This window comes from Sus scrofa, chromosome 16, assembly GCF_054392235.1.
Source record: "Sus scrofa isolate SSC_HxYL_T2T_F1_AM1 chromosome 16, Sscrofa_HxYL_maternal_Yorkshire_Landrace_v2.0, whole genome shotgun sequence".
Classification (NCBI taxonomy): domain Eukaryota; kingdom Metazoa; phylum Chordata; class Mammalia; order Artiodactyla; family Suidae; genus Sus; species Sus scrofa.
Window position 1 is genome coordinate 52,233,980 of NC_139398.1, and position 21,319 is coordinate 52,255,298.

Sequence of the window (21,319 nt, forward strand, 5' to 3'; positions counted from 1 at the left end):
TTGTGATAACTGATGACTCTTTGATACCAAAAGGACCATGATCTTGGGTTACATATGTTGTGTTCTCTATTGTTTTTATAATAAATGATAATAACATTGTGTTAAAAATACTGAAAAATTTTTTAATGCTGGGCTTTGAAAAACTGGTAACTGTTGCATGCAGTTTTACTCCTGTTTAAAATTTTTTCACTCTTAAGTATTCTTAGTATCTCTTCTTAGATTTACAGTTTTCTTTGGTGATTCATTTTTTAAGGAGAGAAAAATATAATATTTTATCCCCTATAACATACATATTTATTCATGATCAGTTTTTTAAAAGATATTAGAAAACTGTATACTTTAAGAAACATGGTTTTCTGGCCTTCTTGGAATTAAGTTGAGAATTTTAAGAGTATGGGGTAAAATAAATAATTGTAATAACTATCAGGTCAGAGTACCTGCAAAAGCAGTTTCTGAACTCTGATTTCTTTTGTGACAGAGAATATGGGACAGTGCAAGTCTCTGGAATACCAGCATCTACCTGCACACAAATTCCTAGAAGAAGGGGAATCCTATTTAACGCTAGCTGTGGAAGTAGCCCTGATAGGACTGGGACAGCAGCGTATCATGCCTGATGGGCTGTACACCCAGGAGAAGGTTTGCCGAAATGAGGAGCAACTCATTTCCAAGCTTCAGGAAATTGAATTGGATGACACACTGGTGAAAATTTTTCGCAAGCAAGCAGTCTTCCTATTAGAAGGTAGTATGATAAGAACTTTTCCACATGTTTAGTCCATTTTATTTAAGCACTAAACTTTTATGTTGAAAGTACTATTTGAATGCCTTTAATATGGTAGTTATCTTGATTGGTATGGTCACTGAGTACATTGGCATGTTCCATTTCCCAAAAATAGGATCATTTAATAAAAAAACAGGATCATTTAATTTAAAAAAATCATTTATCATTTGATTTAGGTGGTCATGTAAGATGACCTGTTAGAAATGAGCCCCATTTAAATGCCACAAGCTTTGAAAGGATGTTTTATTTAGCCTGTGTTGTTCCTGAGGTAAATGCAAGTTTGATATTTAGTGAGTTATTGCTGATAGCCATATTCCTCTTTGCTTGATTGGTTAAGTAATAAAATGGAAATTGGTTGGCATCCTCCATGTTATTGGCTGTTACATGACATCTGGATTTTGAATATGTCATTTGCACGTGCTAACAAAGCACCAAAGACAGCACTGATTATTTCAGAGAATTCATTAGGTATAGATTCATCAAGTTAAAAGTTTCATAGAATCATAGCATCACTAAGGCAAAGTCTAGTTTTTTTTATAAGGTCAGGAGCTAAAGGGCCTAACAAATTTTGGCTGGCATTGCTTTGAAAAAAAAATTTTCTTCTTGAAAAAAAATAAGTATAACTAACGTGATAGCCTAATCTTTTACACAGACTTAGGTGATGTCAAATTTTTTAAATTGCTTCTGTCTTTCAAGTGCATTTGTGTTATTACTGTGGAGTTCTCTGTGATATATAGTATCTTATATGTGTTATTTAGGGAAGAGACTTAGAGAAAATAGCATTCCCCAAAGCCCTCTTTTATTTTTCCAGAGCTAAAGATTTATTTGAAAAAATATTTTCATCAAATATGTTATACATTTATGTGTTTTAGAAGTGCATCTTAAATGGAAAATGTTCTCCCGAATAACATGCATAGTTAATTTTGGTAAAAATTCCTAATAATTTTTTGAAGCACTCTCCTGAAGTTTTTTTGATTTTTGTTTTTTTCTTCTAAAGATAAAAGCCTGTCTTGGCAAATTTCAGGTTATCCTGATTCTTTCATTACTGTTTTCATTTCCTCTCATATAATTCCTTTTGCTGTAAGTAGTATCATTAGCCATGAACTTTTTTATGCTGGCTCTCAGTAACTCTTGGTAACTAACTTTTGATTTTCATTATCCTGAAAGAAGAGGATGTGTGCTTTTCAAAGTTGATAGTGTCTGATATCTGTTTATCACTTGCTTTTTTAAAATGTCTCCATGTTCATTACTCATATGAGTATTTTTAAACTTACCTTAGTCTTTAATTAGTCCATACCTTCCCATTAAACATTTTAGTGAGAACTGTGCCCGATAAGGAGTTCCACTGACTCTTCCCAGCCTCCTCTCTCCCACCCTTTCTAGGCTTACAAGGAGTGGGTGGCACAGAACAGGAAGAAGTCCACGGGGAAGCCAGGGGACCATTTCTATAAACTCTGAAAGATAAGCACTTCATGATTGAGATGACTGCACTGGCACACCAAGTTCTTTATGCATTTACTCCTTGTAAATTTTAGGGGCAAATTAGTTAGCAGACTCAGGTATCTGAAATAGCGGAAGCAATAACCCTGTATTGTTGCTGAGTGTCAGTCACTTCAGGCATAATGGATCATTTGGCATATTGGAAAAGCACCTCTGGGGAACTTAGATACCAAATTTCAGTTTTTCATTATCAGTACACTGGAGTTCAAGGATTACACTGATTCTTAATTTACAAATAATTCTGATACCTGACTGAATGTTTTGCTTGTTGGGATGTGTCATTATGTTGGTTATATATCCTGGCTTTTCCTGAAGAGTACAAAAAGAAAACTGGATGGTTTAAGGGAAACACTGAAAGGAAATAGAGGAGAAATGAAGATGGATAATATTCAAGGTTACTATAATTAGACCTTAATAAAACAATAGAGTCAGTGTCTTAGTCTGCTCAGGGTGCCATAAAAAGATACTATAGATTAGGTGGCTTAAACAAAAGAAATTTATTTCCCACAGTTCTGGAGGCCCAGATGCTCAGGTTCAAGATGCTGGCTAATTGAGTTTCTGGTGAGGACCTTCTTCCTGCCTTGTAGATGGCCGCCTTCACCCTGTACACTCACAAAGGAGACAGAGGGAGCAGTCTTTCTGATGTCTCTTTTTATAGGACATACTCTGTTGGGCCACATCAGGGCCCTCGTGACCTCATTAACCTTCACTGCCTCCATAAAGGCCCTATTTTCAAATAGTCACATTGGAAGTTAGGGCTTTAACATAGAAATTTGGTGGGAAGGATAAACATTTAGTGTATAATAAATAGTTTGGCCTCATTATATGAATGACAGGTAAAACTGTAATGGTGCTTCAACTTCTGAAGAACATCAGATCACTAAATGTCCTAACAGCAACAACAAAGAAAGATTAATAGATTGGTAAAATTTGAAATATGGGATGGATTTTAGTCTGTCTACATAAAAAAATAAGTTGTTTGTACTTTCAAAGTACTTAAATAAGGAACAAATAAAAAATACTAATTAGAACAATGAAATGCAAAAACAACTTCTATTAAAATGACCTAAAATGTATCATAGTCCTACACATTGCCTGCTTCAGTAACTCTTCTCATCATTTCTTCTGAGCTGCATTTCTTGTATTCTAAACTCTTCACCAGACTGATTTTTCTCACAGAAAACAAATGTATTATGTCCTTTGAGCAGTAGTGTCATGGTTCATAATTCTAGACTTCATGAAACAGATGTTACCCAAAGGTGACATGGAAACTAATTTATTAAACACTTTACAGTAACTAAACCTCAAAGCACCTAAGCGGAAAGTAGTTGAACTAACCACAGTGGTTTCCTTTCAAAATTTATTTTAAAAGTCTATATTGCCCTTCTTAGGGTAACATTCAGAAAGTACACAGGGGAAGTCAGCTCTGCCACCATGGCTGTCTTAAACTACTAAGAAATGGATTTTGACATCTTAAATGTAATTTTGCTTTTAAAATTGGTCTTTGGAAGCCCAAATAAAGTCTTTGTATTGAGGTTTGTGGTTTAGAGTCCTCCTCATACCTCCCCAAGAGACAGAGCACACTCTTCTGGAACCTGCTTTATCTGTGCCCCTAAGACTGATTGGGTCTGGAGCAGGTTCCAGAGTTAAGCTGTAGAGTCATCTGTGCATTTGAAAATCTGGATGCTCAGATTATCACACATTGAAAGAGGGTCTTTATTAAATTCAGTCAGGTTTCCTGCTTCAGAAGTTTATTTATTTATTTATGTGCCCTCCCCCCCTTTAAGGGCCGCACTCATGGCATATGGCAGATCCCAGGCTAGGGGTCAAATTAGAGCTACAGCTGCCGGCCTACACCACAGCCACAGCAAGATTGATTGTCCGTTTAGCTGTGGTACAAGGAATTGAGTATTTCTGAAGTGAATTTGGTATTGGATATTATATTCTATTGAATCATTTTTGACTAAGAATCATCTTCATTTCTACTGGGTCATTTAGATTATATTCATAACTAGATTAGTATTGGTTATAACTTTATATCAAAAATTTAAATTAGGGAGTTCTTGTTGTGGCTTAGCAGTAGTGAACCGGACTAGTATCCCTGAGGATGTAGGTTCGATCCCTGGCCCCTCTCAGTGGGTTAAGGATGCAGCATTGCCAAGAGCTGTGGTGTAGGTTGCCGATTTGGCTCGGATCCTACATTACTGTGGCTGTGGCGTAGGTCAGGAGCTTGCAGCTCCAATTTGATCCTTAGCCTGAGAATGTCCGAATGCTGCAGGTGTGGCCCTAAAAAGCAAAAAAAAATAAAGTATACACAAAGTCAGTTCCTTTTTTAGGAGTGTAAAAGGTGTATGTTCTCTTCCTACAGCTGGACCGTATAGTGGTTTAGGCGAAATAATCCATCGGGAGAGTGTTCCAATGCACACATTTGCCAAGTATCTCTTCACCTCTCTCCTACCTCATGATGCTGAATTGGCATACAAAATTGCACTGAGAGCAATGCGGTACGTATTTCACAGCCCAGCCGGGCAGGGGCAATCCAAATTCCCCACTGGAAAAAATGGCTGTTAACTGATTTCTTACTCATTCTTGTTTCTTATAGGCAGCAGAAAGCCTAAGGAAACTATTTATTCATGCTTCTTGGGTTGTGATGGTGGTGGTTTGTTGTTTTGTTTGGCTTTCGTTTTAAAGTAAGAATTCTCTCCTCGACCGCTGTCACACTAATACTCATGGTGGTTTCATCCTTCTTTTACATAAGGCTAGAATTTGGGAATAGAGAACAATTTCAGGTCGAGTTTAACCACAGGGCAGCAACAGTTGAAACCTTCTTAAATAATTGTTTTGGAAAAAAAAATAGATTTTTAAAACAGTGGTAAATAATACATATTTACACTGAATGTAATAAATGAGGAAGTCCTTCACATCCACTTATTTACACGTTCCATCAGTAGTGCAGGAAGGCCATTCAGCACCGAAAAACCTTTGTGCTCAACTGGAGAACGAGAGAAAATGGGAGCTGTATCTAGTATTTGAAGGCATTACTTATATGGGGATCTTCCAGGATCTGCTCTCCTCTGCTCTGTGTCTGTCTCCTCCTTAGTCCTTTTCAGTAATACAGTTAGAATATGTTGTTCTCTGCCTGTTTTCACCGTTTTTAAAGTCAATTCACCAAATGATTATTTTTATCACGAATTTGTTCTAGGTGAATTTTTTTAATGAATTCAGGTTTACATCTTTCAGTCTTATATGTAGCCTTCTAAATTTTAAGGACCTGAAAGGAATATCCACCTTTTTTTAAAATACGAATTTTTTTCCTTTTTTCTGTTTTTTTTTTTTTTTTAATTAATACAGTCATTGATAAAGTGCACATTAGACCCTGTTAAGTGCCACCTAAAGACAAACCATGTACATACCTAAAAGCTTGAGGTTCTGGAGAATAGTTTGATTTCACAGAAGCTTTTCATCATACTATGTCTGCAACCAGTGTAGTGGATTCAAAAACAATTCCTTGCTTGTATAAATATAGCTTATCGATCTCAGGAGAACTCTTTTTTACACAGTGATCGAGTGTGTGTGTGTATACCTGTGTGTCATTGTGTATTGAGGCTGACATCCTTTAATATGACTAATTTGACGTGCTTTCCTTGGCAACATGGAATCATATTAACCTATAGAGAAACCTTAAAAGTTCTCTCTTGTCTATTTTTAAAATACTAAAAAACAAATAACTAACAAAAGTAAAGGTAACCCATGAAATTACTTAGTATACTTGGTTTGTGTCTTAGAGCGTAAATTTATAAGTTCCTCTTCCCATTTTGGAGAGCTAAAATAGAAGTTGTCAGATAAGACAGATGCTTTACTCAAATCATAAGAATTCTGCTCCTGTGGCAAAGGAAAGGATGCTAATGTTATGATGCCACGAGATGCTTCTGATATGACTACTATAAAGTTTAAGGGTAAAATAGCATAAAGTTTCTCTCTGGTTCTGGCTTTAAGTGAAGGTATCTGTCAGGTGAGGATGTTTGCTTTTCTAACACTCAGAAACTCATTTATGTTTGCCCTTGGTTACTGCCAAGGCAGCTTGTTCATGGGAGATAGTAGCATGGCTCCCCGGAATTGGTTTCCACCTCTTCTCTTCTACCTGCCTCATGCCCCCAGCCAAAAGACTGCTGTGGATGGTAAGTGGCGTGAACTCAGGGCATCTCAAGGCAGCTAGGGGACCAGGAAGGAAAAGAGACAGCTTACTTGCTTCTTAGTCTTTCTAGACCATGAAGTGTGCTGAGGGAAGGGCGTTTTCATAGTCATTTTCTTATCTTTCCAGGGAAGTTGATTAGTCTCCTCTACAGCAGCTCTGGAAGGATCTGCCTGTGAAAACAAGGACATTCTGGGTTTTTTAAAGAGCTAATAACTAACAACCCCACTAAAATTCTTCTTACTTGATTGCCACCATCTACTGCTAACATCTCTTTATCCCTAGATAAAAGAAAAAGGGACTGAGGCATTTAGCTTACCAGAGCAACAATTGCTCTTGGATGGGGCCCCAAGCCCCACATCACACCCTGAGCCTGCTAATTTCCCCTGGTCCCCAGCTCTTATTTTGTAGTCCCAACACTGGTGTACTTAAGTGAAAGTCAAATGCTTTGATGATTGTAAAGGAATTAATTGCAGTTGTAGCTACTCGACTAATCTCTTTGGTGTTTAGATTTGGAAGAGACCGCTAAGCCTGTGCTTTCTTTCAATAATTGTTCTTTGTTTGTCAACATATTCTTAAAAATAGATTGAAATAAGAAATCATGCTGAATTTATGTGATACTGTCAAGGGACAGATACTGGGATTATTTGCATTCATCCTCTCTGGTATGATTGATAGAACATATTCTGACTACAACTTTCTGAAGTAATACGGAACAACTTCTACAGAAAGTATGAATATATGGAAAAGAAGTAATTTTTATTTTACTTCCCCTTTTATTTTGCTTTAATAAGCTTATTTGTCTCAGCTGTCTACTGATCTCTGTTGTAACCTCAGTCTTAAATATCCACTTCAGTATCAGTTTTTTGATTTTTATTTTTAATGAGTGATAAGATTGAGAACTTTGACAGTAGGTAAAAATTAAGACCTGTGTTTCAAACCTCTCCATCATTACATTTCTTAATTTCCTTGAATATTGCCATTTTCTGAATGATGCTAACAAAAGGAAATATCCTTGGTTTGAGTAATGAGCAATTAATGAGGTAACTTTAGCTCCAGAAAGCAGAGTGTAGATGTCCCAGCACTTCTTTCACCGTGACCTGAACAGTCTCTTCTAGAAACTACCCACTCCTCTGGCCTCTGGCCAGTCCCTGTGGCCAAGGTGATGGACACGTGCTAAGAGCCACTTGCCTTGTCTTGTCATTACAGGTTGCTAGTATTGGAATCTACTGCTCCAACAGGAGACCTCACCCGCCCCCACCACATTGCGTCAGTTGTTCCCAACCGATACCCTCGTTGGTTCACTCTAAGCCACATTGAATCCCAGCAGTGTGAGCTGGCGTCCACCATGCTAACTGCAGCCAAAGGTACTGAGTTGTTCTGAGAATTCATGATTATTTTGTTTGCCTTTTTTTCTTTAAAGGGTCATGTTTTCTATCAAATTTTCTATAGTAGTGCAAATGTTGTAAGGATCTTTTTCTTTAGATGTTAGCTTATGAGGTAAAACAAGTGCCACTCATTTGAGCTGGCATTTTCCTCATTTAACTGTATCATTAAACTTGCTGCTGGCAGAGTTTTAGTTACCATGCCATGTAAATGGTGGATGAGCTTCAGAAGCAAATTAAAAAGATGGGTTAAATTTTTTTTCTCCCTGGAATATTCACCAGAAATACATAAGTAGGAACCAAGAGCTTTTTGCTGTCTGTCTCATGCTGGTTCTGATTCACATGTGCTTTTAGTCATTGAGCGTATGTCTCAGTGTATCTTTTTTTGTGAAGCCAAGATTCACAGGCATTCATAACCTTAGGACACTTAGTTGTAACATCTGTGCCATATGTGAACATTTCATGTAAATTAACTTGTGCTCTATGTTTTGTTCCCTTTTTTTTTATTCCCTGTGTGTGCATGTACGGGGGTGTGTTTGTGTGTGTGTGTGTGTGTGTGTGTGGTTATGTGTGTGAGGTTTTTTTTTGTTCATTTTGATTTGCCTTGCTTTGCTTTGATTTGGTTTCCCCTTGTTCATTGCAGGCGATGTTCGGAGGCTGGAAACAGTATTAGAATCCATCCAGAAAAACATTCACTCCTCATCCCACATCTTCAAGCTTGCCCAAGATGCATTTAAAATAGCAACTCTCATGGACAGTTTGCCAGACATCACACTTTTGAAAGTGTCTCTGGAGCTGGGCCTGCAGGTATATGACTGGTGGTCTTTCCTGGGGCACCAGGACTGCTAAATAAAGGCACCATCCTAGGGTTGTTGCTGATTGTTTGAATTCTTTCAGTGCTGGTACATGACTCTTTGGTGCACAGATCTGTTAGACTTCAGGAGAGCACCGTATTTCCCAGCTGTGGTCATTCCCAGCTGAACCAGCCTGCTGCCTGATGTGCAGGACTGTACATTTACAAGCCCAACTTGTGTCTTCAATAAAAAATCATCTTCTGCATTAGAGCCTTAACATCACTGTTTCTCCTTTAATGATTAAAGAAGAATGTTTACTAGCAAGAGATATAAATCAAGTCCTCATATATAATAAAGGTTCATTTGTTAGGGTTAAATTTTTAGGAGTAGTATGGATTTTTATTGATGTTTGCATTTTCATAACAGAAGGACAATTCCAGCTCCCTTTTTTCTAACCCTGAGAAAATTAGGTAAAGGAAGATGGATTGGGCCAGGGTCCAGTTTCAGCAAGCCTGTTTTGACAAGTTACCAGGACATTTTGAGTTAATCATGCAGATAGATATTTGTTGCCTTATAATGTCTGAAAACATTACTGTATGAGGCATAAACTGAGAAGTTTGTATTTCTACTTTTCTCAGGGAATCTCTATTATCATTTGTAATCACCCCCTACAAAAGAAAGCAGGGAAAGCAATTGTCATCTTCTAATTTCCTAAAGTATGAGGACTAGAATGCCCTGGATGATTAATATGATTTTCTAGTTATGAATTCTCCTTACAGTGGTTAATAAAGAATTAGATAATAAGAATATGCACTTTCCATATATACTACTGTACAATAGAAGGATGGGAGACTGCATTTAAGCTATATGATGACTATTTTATTTTTTAATTTCTTTTTTCTATCCAGGGTATGCAGAAGTTCCTGGGCCAGGGGTCAAACCCAATCCATAGCAGTGACAATACCAAATCCTTAATCACAAGGCCACCAGGGAATGCCTATTCAATGACATTTTAGAAGTTTCTTTGAAAAAAGAAATTCTTATTATTTGGCTTATTTTTGTTATCATTTGCCTCTGAAAGAGGCATTAACATGAGTTTTTTGGTTATTTGGAATTTTGGCAAATTTCTTTGATAAATTTTGGGTTACTGAGAGATTACACCCTGCCTCATTCTTCCTAGAACCTGGGAAGAACTCCCACAGGGCTTTACAAGGCTTTAGGGGCATTTCATCCCTAGATGTTCTGAATCTTTAAAAATGAGAGAAGCAGGAAGAGATGGCTAATTTTATCTTGGAATCTCTTATTAGAAAATGAAAAACAAAATCAGATTATTAATGATGCCAGAAGTGATTTCCTGCCATAGACCTGCAGTTATCTCTTAATTGCCAGGGAAAAAAACAACCAGAGATTGAAGGAATGACTAAAACAATTTTTTTTTTTTTTTTAAAAACTTCTTTGCCAGCTCAGGGTTCTAGGTCAGAACCATGGAATGTTAAAGCTGGGGAGGAGAAGAAGGCATGGACTGTGTTTAATGGGCCCATCTGGTCAGTTGACCCACTAGGACTTCCTGCCTCCCAGGCTGGTGCATGGCCAGCAAGGGGAGCCGTGGACAGATCCAAATTCATATGCAGAGCTTTGCTCCAGATCACCTTCCTGGTCATAGGGAGTATGCTTAGTAATTTACACCTGGAATGAATTGTTTTATTTTCCCATTGACTCAGGATAATCTTCCACCCAAATTTTGTCATCCTGTTTTTATAGGTTATGCGAATGACACTGTCAACCTTAAACTGGCGACGGCGGGAGATGGTGAGGTGGCTGGTAACGTGTGCTACTGAAGTGGGTAGGTAAAATCTGACGAGAAGCTTGACCAGGTGTCTTGTGGTCAGATTTAATTTGCCATTTCCAGATACATACAAGAACATTTTCACTCTTTTACCTTGACTTCTCCAGTGCTCCTGCCCCTTCTAATAATCTACAGGCTCTCCCTTCCCCCAACCCCAAACTCCAACCTTCAATTATAAACATTTGCATTGTTACTTTCACATTTGTGGGACTCCTACTTTTTTTTTTTTTTTTTTTTTTGCCACACCCACAACATGCAGAAGTTCCTGGGCCAGGGCTCAAACTCCTCAAGCCGTAGCAATGACAATGCCAAATCCTTAACCACTAGGCCACCAGGGAACTCCCTCCAACCTCTTAGTTAAAATGGAATAAGTCAGGGAGTAAGCGCTTTGTATTCAATTGTTCTGTCATTCTTAAGGTGTTCTAGTAACTTTTTGTGATAATCAAGTTTACAGTTTTATATTAAACAGTTCCAGAGTGAATCTTTGGTTAGTTGGAAACCATCTTTGAAATTAGCTTGGGACTATGGCTTTAGTGGTTCAGGGCACTTGAATGAAGATGATATAAAGTTATCTAATTGCACTGAGTTTTTTCCCCATCATCTTAAGGGCATTAGTCATGGTATCCAGCAAGAGAAATGACCACTGGGTGTGGTTTATGTGAGCTTTCAGATGTGTGAGAATTTGTAGTACCTGTAAGAAGATCCCCTGGTTGACCATAGGATGCAGTTGGTGAAACCCATCAACCAACTATTTCCCCTCGCCAGCAGTAAATCAGAACTGAAAAAAACCCCATATATTCCCAGCAAGAGTGTGAATGCAAACAAAATGATGGCTGTCTAAAATAAATGTTGGTTAAACTGTTGTCTTCCTATTTGCATCAGAAAAGAGTACACACTCTTGCTGAGAAGACACTGATGATGCCTCGGTGTTTATCTAAAAGACAGGCACAGCAGATACTGTAAAAGCATTTTCCTTGTTACTTTTATTCATCTATAATGGTTTGTTATTTTGGAAAAAGGGAAATTGGTCTAAATATAAAAATGTTTATATTACTAAGGTGATGCTTTAGTAAAGCAACATAATACCAGTTCAAGATCTGCTGCATAACTCCCCTACCCCTGCACAAACACATAGGCCTAATTTCTCTTAGATTTAGTACCTGCTCTTTAAATTGCTCATATTTAGGATTTTCCTATAGCTGAGGCATATTGGGTCTGTGTACTTAAACCATGTCATCCATTTCAAACATCTGGGTCATCTCTACGTCTGCTTCTGTTGACTTTTTTTCTTGATTATAGGTCAAATTTTCTGGCTGCTTTTTGTTTAATCATTTTGTATTGTTTACACTTACACACACACCACATAAAATTTCCCTATTTTGGTCAGGGTTGTAGCTTTTGTGACTCAGATTCCGTAGTGGGTAACTGACAGAAGGCCCCAGTGAACTAGAACTCATTAGCAAAAAGCCATTGTCTGAAATGGCAAGCAAGCAGCAGCACAGTGCAAATACCAGCTACCGAGAGGATTAGTTCTTTATTACGGGAAGTTCATGTTCCTTTCAGGCATTTCACTGAATAACAATCTATAATAACCTTATTCTAAAAGGTTGCTCCCAGGCACATTACCTTACAGGATTTTCTGGTCTAGCTCATGTCCTGTGATGGTTAACAATGTAAGCACTGATTACAAAGTAGAAATAAGGCAAGACCTCTGGGCAGCCTCTCGTCAGTAATAGGGCTTCTCTGTTTCTTGCAGGTGTTTATGCCCTGGACAGCATCATGCAGAGCTGGTTTACGCTCTTTACTCCCACTGAAGCCACAAGTATTGTTGCGACCACCGTGATGTCCAACAGCACCATCGTCCGCCTCCACCTGGACTGCCACCAGCAGGAAAAGCTGGCCAGCAGCGCGCGGACACTTGCATTGCAGTGCGCCATGAAGGACCCTCAGAACTGTGCCCTCTCTGCCCTGACCTTGTGTGAAAAGGATCACATAGCTTTTGAGACGGCGTACCAAATTGTTCTCGACGCTGCTACAACCGGCATGAGCTACACCCAGCTCTTTACGATAGCACGGTACATGGAGCACCGCGGGTATCCCATGAGGGCCTACAAGCTGGCCACCCTGGCCATGACCCATCTCAACCTGAGCTACAATCAGGACACACACCCTGCCATTAATGACGTTTTGTGGGCCTGTGCACTTAGCCACTCCCTTGGTAAAAATGAGCTTGCAGCTATAATACCTCTGGTGGTCAAGAGTGTCAAGTGTGCCACGGTACTGTCAGACATTTTGCGCAGATGCACTCTGACCACTCCTGGCATGGTGGGACTTCATGGAAGGAGGAACTCTGGTAAGCTCATGTCACTGGACAAAGCCCCCTTGCGGCAACTCTTGGATGCCACGATCGGGGCCTACATCAACACGACGCACTCACGGCTCACACACATCAGTCCTCGGCACTATAGTGAGTTCATAGAGTTCCTCAGCAAGGCCCGAGAGACCTTCTTAATGGCGCATGATGGACACATTCAGTTTACACAGTTTATCGACAACCTGAAACAAATCTACAAAGGCAAAAAGAAACTGATGATGTTGGTTCGGGAGAGGTTTGGTTGATAGAACTTGTATGAGTGGGGGTGGGGGTGGGGAGGGAGGGACAGTTCGTTTTTACTTGAGCCTGCCTTTGTACCCTTTTTAACTTAAAGAACAGAGCCACACCGGTATTATATGTGTATAGTTATATTGCGTTTGCAGACTAAATTGTCATGTTGTGAAAGTTTGTGTGTTTTTAATTTTTTTCCCTTTTTCTTCCTTTTTTTTCTTTTGTTTTATTATGCTTTTTAATTTTTTTTTCTTTTGGTTTTGTATGAGAGAGAGGTTAAAAGGTTTGGTTTACACTGAGTATATGTTGTCAAGTGGCAAAAGTCCACATAGCTCTCCTGTTTTCTGTATACGTTCACAGCCTCAAAAAAAATAATTGAAATGGCTTTAAAAACCAAACAAAACACCTCCATCCTGTGATAAGTACCTCGAATGGATTCAGCTTTACTCCTTTGTAACTCATCTTTGCATTTTCAGCATATTTAAACAAACCAACAAAATGAAATACTAATAGTTAAAAGGCTGACCCACGTGGCTTTGCAGTGCTGTTCGTCCAGAAGCATGGCACACAATGCTTGTGCATGTGGAAACTTAGCGACTGTCAACATACATTCTCAGGGATTTATCAAAAAAAAAAAATTAAAAAAAGAATGAGAGCATTTATTGTACTGTATATATATTATAGTATATGTCTGAATATTGAAAATATAACATTAACTAATTTATAAAAATATTCTATGTAATGCAAAATACTTGAAGCTGCAGTAGCTTGGTTTTAAACAAAAACAAAAAAACAATGGAGAGAAAACCTATCAGAAGGACTAAAAGTGCGCCTTGCTTCAGGGTTGGCTCAGGCGGTGAACTTCATGCTGGGCATCTATGCAGAGCCACCTTTTGGATTGCATGGTTGGACTGAGATCTATTGGGAGAAATTATATATGTATATATATTTATACAATTTATGTATACATATATATATGTATACACACAGACACAAGACACATACCACCACCAACAACAACCACTACACCACACATGCTTGTAACAGGCACTAGAATAAAGAGGGACAACAAAACACACAGCCAGAGCAGCAAGCCTTAGCATTAAGAATATACAGTATGCCGGAATTTGGGGTTCGTGCCTCCTAGCCTAGGAAACTTAAAAGAAATATCCTTTTGACACAAAACGCAAAATGTTTTCCAAAACAATTGACATATGATACATTACGCCTTTGCAGTGAGCTAATAATAAGCTAACCTTTGTGCACAAATAACATTATATATATTATATATCTATTCTGCATAGGTATTTTGACTTTGTGCAGGACAGAAAGTTGTGTAGGTATGACTGTTCTACTTTTCAGTTTTTCTTTCTTTTTTTTAAATATATTTTATTTTCTCTAGAATTACTCAAAACAAAAGCAGCCTTCTATCTTGCCTTGTCTTAATGCTTTAAAATAACCAAACTGGAGATCTAACTACCAAACTGTTCATTATATTATTAAATACCAACTTTGGTTACAGTATAGTGTCTTTCCTTTAGCTGATGGTTCTGTAACCTTGTGCTTTTTAAAGCAATTTTTATGTTTTGGTGCAAAAGTTGTCCAGTGTCTCTTGTTCCCTTCATTAGAGAACATGCTAGAGGTATGTTTGTAGGTATTTTTGTTTAGAAGAACTATTTCATGTGCTCCATTTTATTTATTATAATAGGTAAAAAGAAAAAAAAAAGGTTGTACTTCATCACTCATGTAAACATGCTCATGAAGTTGAAAGTAATTAAGATTTGATACACTGATATCAATTTATTTATGTAACTAAAATCACTGTTTTATAAACTTGTTAATGATCAACAATTTTTGTTTTGATTAAAATTAGTTTTTTGAAAGTTGATTCTGCCTCCTTTATGATATATCTCTAATTACACTTGAATTTAGTGACTATGGGTGTTACCACATCTCCAAATGTTTATTAATACCATATTCATTCATTCAGTAGATATTCATTTACTGTTTCCTAGGCCCTGGACATAAAATGGTGGATAAAACCAGACACTGAAGCTTACTGTCTGCTTAGTGGAGAAGACAGACATAAATCAGATAATCACAAAGATAAAATATAAGACAGACTAGCCAGTTTTTCTTCACTCTGTGCACTTGGTCATTCCTCCCTAATAAACTATAAGATTCACAGTACTTGATAGTTTAATAAATGCTTAAGTTTATGAGAGGTTTTGTGTGTGCGGTTTAAAAGGATGTTGCAGTTCAAGGGGTAAATGCTACATGTACATTTTAGCATATAACATCTATCCCAGCCCATCTCCTCCAAAAACCTAAATGCAAAATGATACAAATACATTGTGTGTGTAGTAAAAACCACATCATAAAATGTACCACCTTAACCATTTTTAAGTGTATAGTTCAGTAGTGTTGAATATATTTACGTTGTTGTGAAAAAGATCTTCAGAACTTCCCCATCTTGCAGAAATAAATTTTACACCCATTAAACAACCTGTTCCCCCATCCCCCAGACCCTGGTGACCACCATTCTGCTCTCCATTTCTGTAAATTTGATTGCTTTTAGAGACCTCATGTAAATGGAATTATTACAGTATTTATCCTCTTATGACTGGCTAATTTCACTGATGGTACCCTCAAGGTTCATCCCTGTTGTAGCATGAGAGGATTTCCTTTTTAAAGCTGCATTGTATTCCATTGTATATAATACCATGTTTTGCTTATTGATCTGTCAATGGATATTTGAGTTGCTTTCACCTGTAGGCTCTTGTGAATAGTGCTGCTGTGAACACAGATGTGCAAACATCTCTGATACTCTGCTTTCAGTGTGTGGATGTACACCCAGAGTACTGAAAAATAGGTTTTTTAAAGCTACAGTTTTCAGAATATTCAATCCCTTGAAATACTTTAAAAGTTTCTCTTTGACATCCAGTCTTAAATGGCTAGAGGCAAGGTCAATACATGGAAGTTAAAATAAATGGGTCCATGATGACATACAAAGATCACATTAGTGCTAAGCAAAAATTTTTTTAAAAAAATCTATATAAAGTGGTATGAGGATTGGTTCTTTTTTGTAAGTTATTCTCACTTTTTAGAAAGTTGATACTGCCCAAGTGTAAATGTAAATTCTTCTGGGTCTATTAGATGGGATGTATCATAGTGAAGGGGACACTAAATAGTCAGGAGAGCAGCATCAAAAGAACAAAGGTGACTTGCAGCAGTAAAGACTTTGAGATCTTTGCTGATGGAAAATTAAGCTGGGGAGTTCCCGCAGTAGTTAACGAATCCGACTAGGAACCATGAGGTTGCGGGTTCGATTCCTGCCCTTGCTCAGTGGGTTAATGATCCGGCGTTGCCGTGAGCTGTGGGTGTAGTCTGCAGACACGGCTTGGATCCCGCATTGCTGTGGCTCTGGCGTACGCCAGCAGCTACAGTTCCGACTGGACCCCTAGCCTGGGAGCCTCCATATGCCGTGGGAGTGGCCCAAGAAATGGCAAAAAGACAAAAAGAAAAAAGAAAAAATTAAGCTGGTGTTTGTTGACCATCTTTGCTGAGAAGTTTTAAAGTTATCGTGGGCCTTTATAAAGGAGATGGAGACCAAGGATGTCAGGCAGGTGACCTCACTACTTTCTCGTCCACAGTTTAGCCAATATTCTTGAACCACCATGACTTCAATTCCTTGGTTAGGACTGTGGTCAAGTAGACAAACTGATTTGATAATGTATGTATTTTCTTAACCTTCAAGTGAGCCAGTGCTAGAAAAAGCTCTAATAGTGTTAAAATTTGAATAGCAGAAAGAAGAAATGGAAGAGGTGACGAGCTTAAATAATTCAAAGGTAGGAGAATATGTTCCTAACTGAAGCCTGGACTATAGAATTCTGCATTTCACTGCACTTGATTTCTGATTTCGTTTGAGAACAGAGGCTATAGTTTCAGGGGAAAATGAATGTTTCATGACTTTCAAATATTAAGTCAGCTGAATAAAAATTATTAAATCACTGTAGTCACAATATTATAGTAGTACAATATAGCAATATAGTAGCAAAGGAGAACAGAGCTTTTTCCAAATTGCTGGAAAAAATTGTTAAGTGGCAGCTATTGTAGGAATTAATAAGTGGTCAAAAGATAGGAATATGTAGGGAAAAATTATCATGTAATCTGATTAATTTTAGTGAAAGAAATTGTGAGTGAGGTAAAGTTTAAGATGAACTTTTTATACCGTATGAGGATGGATTCAAGCTAGTTTGGGTAAAAGGAAATGAAATTTGAGTTGTATTAGAAGGATTCTGAATGGTTCATTCAGAAAACATCTTTTGGGTGCCTGCTATGTGATAGATGCTAAGAGGACAAGTAATGCGCACACACACACACACACACACACACAAATGCCCATTCTCATAGAGTATATATTTTAAATTAGAGAAAAACAAATAATGTATTAGCTGCTAATATGTGATATAGGGAAAAGCAGAGGAAGAGGTGCTACTTTAGGTAGAATGACCAGAGAAGACTCTTGTGTGGTGAGATAGGAAGAACTATGCCTGAAAGAAGTAAGGGAGGGAGCTGACCATGCTGACATCTAGCAGATGTTTTTGCTGCAAAAGGAACAGCAAATGCTAATCCCCAAGGTAGAAGTGTGGGGGTGTGCTTGCCTTGTCTGAGATCCACAAAGGAAAGGGACCGTGGTTGGGATAGAATTGGGTGGGGGACAATGAGATGGGCAGAGAGAGAGAGCAGATAAGGTTAAGGAGGAGTTAAGTTAGAATTGAATAAAAACTACTTTTTATTGCTATGAGGGCTTGAAGTCATAAAGATTTTTACTATGTATTTGAAGGATCCAAGGTAGAAAGAAGAATCGTATGATCTGGCTTATAAGTGAAATGAGAAGCCATGTGGTTAGGAGGGCAGGATTAAGCTGAGGGACAGATTAGGAAGCAGAATATTCTAGTAATCCAAGCAAGAAAAAATGCAGTTTGGTGTCAATGGACATGGTGACAAGTGGTTGGTTAGAGTCTGTATATCTGGCAAGGTTGAGCTAACCCCTGATGTTAGATGTGGTTATGTGAGAAAGAGGCATCAAAAATGACTCCAAATGTTTGAACTCGAGTCAACTGGAAGGAAGGAGTTGCCAGGAACTGAAATGGAGAAGATGCCAGGGAACAAATTTTTGGAAGGAAGATCAGGAGTTCAGTTCTGAACACACTAAATTCGAGATACCTCTAAGACACCCAAATGGAGCTTTCAAGTAGGAGTAAGTTCAGTAGAAAGATCAGGGAGTAAATGAAGATAATTTGATCCAAAATAGAGGATCCTATAAAAATGTTCATCTCCCTGATTGAATTATGACTGTAACATATATTTTGCCAGTCCTTTCTCATCTCCCTGGCCTCTAATTGGTGGCTTTTTCTAGTACTCAGTCCTCTGGGTGCTTCTTATTTTTGTTCCCTATGTATTGGCTCTATGCTCTCAAAATACTTTCACCACAGAGAGAAAACAAGCTTCTGGTCCTCTCATGTCACAGCTGTCCACAAGAGAAGGACTATCTTCTCTTAGTTCCAGTTTGGAAAATCCCAAGAAGAACTCCCTTATAACATGGCCCCTAACATAATAGGAAAGGTCAGAGGTCACAGACATGGCCAAATGGGGGCTCCTATTTATTGAAGTGTGGGATTCCAGAGAAAAGAGATTTCTTTTCAACTTTCCAAACATCATTTTTGGTGTCTTCTATGTCAGGAAATGTAATAGCCCACTGACAGGCAGCCTTATAAATATAACTGCCTTATGAATATTTTGACTTTCTCCTGCCCTGTGCTATCTTTGACAATAATGTAAAACTTTCAACATTTGGGAGAATAGAGTTGCTTGAAAGTCAGATAAGGAACTTATTCCTCCCAATTTTTATTTATTTATTTTTTTGTTTGTTTTTCTTTTCCCAACTTTTCTTTCTTTTCTCTTTTTTTTTGGGGGGGGTGTCTTTTGTCTTTTTAGGGCTGCACCCATGGCATATGGAGGCTCCCAAGCTAGGGACAAATTGGGGCTATGGCTATCAGCCTACACCATAGCCACAGCAACATGGGATCAGAGTTGTGTCTGCAACCTACACCACAGCTCACAGCAATGCCGGATCCTTAACCCACTGAGTAAGGTCAGGGATCAAACCTGCATCCTCTTGGATACTAGTCGGGTTTGTTAACCACTGAGCCATGATGGGAACTCTTTTCCCAATTTATTTTTCTGAAATTTTCAATCATACAGAAAAGTTGAAAGAGTAGTGAAAAATGTTACTTCCTAAATGACCATACCTACTGTAAAACGTGAGGCATGTTTGACAATTTGTGTTCATAAGTCTTGTGATATAATCACTCCTGCACAGGTAACCCCGTTCTAAAATCGAAAAGGAAGAAAGCCTCTTTCTTCTCTTTGCATCTGAGCCAAACTGAAAACAGCTTCCTACTCTAGATAGGGAGAAATATGAAAACAAAAAAATTGCTTTTCAAAACAAATTGCCAAGTTTTTCTCTGTGTGTTAACAATCAGGACAAACCTTCAGATCTAGTGATAAACCCCAACTTAAAGAATGTGGAACCTTCTAACAGAACTATACGCAAGGAATTTTGCTTTTCCTCCATGGTGGTTTTGAAATGGGCTGCTACCTTGTAAATACAATCCTTTAAGTAATACAGAATGTAGAAAATATGAAATATACTTTAGAACTATTTAAACATTGCTTCAATTTTAGAATGGTACAATGTGCATATTTACAGATACCAAAACAATGTCAGGAACCAGTGCAAGCATCCTTTGGTTCTATCGTATAGTTTTGGTTATTATCACCATAGCAATCACAATAATGATTGCAACCAGAGGAGATTTTTTACAACTAAAGACATAGGGAAGGAACCACAACAAGATGGGCAGGAGGGGCCCAGTTGCAACATTATCAAAACCCATACTCCCCAGGTGGGAGACCTACAAACTGGAGAATAATTACATTGCAGAAGTTCTCCCGCAGGAGTGAGAGTTCTGAGCCCCATGTCAGTCTCCCCCGACCAGGGATACAGCATGGGGAAGAGATACCCCCAGAATATTTGACTTTGAAAGCCAGTGGGGCTTAATCATAGAAACTCCAGAGGACTGGGGGAAATAGAGACTTTACTCTTAAAGAGTGCACACAAAATCTCATGTGCACTGGGACCCAAATTTGATAGGATCCTGGGCCAGACCTACTGTATCTTGGAAAGTTTAGAGAGATGAGGGGTATCTGCAGCTCACACTGAGGAAAAAGACAATGGCTTTAGACATATTGGGAACATTCATCAATATGAACCAAGCTGGTGCCAGGTGCCATCTTGGCTCATTAGACCAAGAACTGGCCCTACCCAATAGGTGCCCATGCTGGGACTTCTAATGCCAAACAACTAACAAGGTGGGGACACAGACCTTCCCATCATCAGACAAGCTGCCTAAAGGCTTCCTGAGCCCACAGCCACCTCCAGATGTGGCTCTAGACATGGTCCTACCCACCAAAGGGCCAAGACCCAGCTCCACCCACCAATGGGCAGACACTAGACTCTCTTGCCAGGAAGCCAGACCAAGCCTCTAGACCAGTCTTACCCACCAGGGGACAGATACCAGAAGCAAGAAAATTATGATCATGCAGCCTACAAACCAAGTCTGCAGCAGGCCAGACTTTATTCTGGAACCAGTTAGACTTTGACCCTGCCCACCAACAGGCCCACACAACCTTTGGGACACCATGGGCCCTACACCCAACTGTATCAGGAACCAACACATCCCCACTAATAATCTGAAATGAGATCTGGGATCCCTGGGCCCTGCAGCCCAGGGGCTAGCTCTGCCAGCAAGTCATTTAGCACTAACTCTAGGTTCTGGCTTCACCTGCTAGTGGGTTGGTAATGGCCCCAGAGTTTGGGGTAGGCTGTTTCCACTTACTAGTGAGCCAGCACTATCCCAGAGTCCACATCCAGGCCCCACTAAACAGCAGCCTGCAGTAGCCTTGCAAGGCAGGGCCTGGCAATCAACCAGACTAGGGGTCAACCAAGCCTACAAGACCACCCACATAGTTAGCCTATCACAATAGAAGAACACATGCAACCCTCTTAGGGGGAACCCCTAGAGCATAAAGCTTGGGTAATGAGATGAGAATACACCACTGGGACACATAGGACATCTCCTACAGAGGATCAC

At 38.8% G+C, this 21,319-nt stretch overlaps 1 protein-coding gene across 8 annotated transcripts in view; it reads left to right on the plus strand.

The window, feature by feature from the left end:
• Window positions 1–14,988, plus strand: part of ZSWIM6 (zinc finger SWIM-type containing 6) — a 347,609-nt gene extending 332,621 nt beyond the window's left edge. For all 8 annotated transcript variants that reach the window (XM_085002300.1, XM_085002299.1, XM_085002301.1 and 5 more), the window contains 6 exons: window positions 479–739; window positions 4,647–4,782; window positions 7,680–7,837; window positions 8,499–8,662; window positions 10,411–10,492; window positions 12,252–14,988. In XM_085002300.1, coding sequence (XP_084858426.1) covers window positions 479–739; window positions 4,647–4,782; window positions 7,680–7,837; window positions 8,499–8,662; window positions 10,411–10,492; window positions 12,252–13,114 — 1,664 coding nt within the window. In that variant the 3' untranslated portion in view covers window positions 13,115–14,988. The remainder of the gene's footprint in view (window positions 1–478; window positions 740–4,646; window positions 4,783–7,679; window positions 7,838–8,498; window positions 8,663–10,410; window positions 10,493–12,251) is intronic.
• The last annotated feature ends 6,331 nt before the right edge of the window (window positions 14,989–21,319 follow it).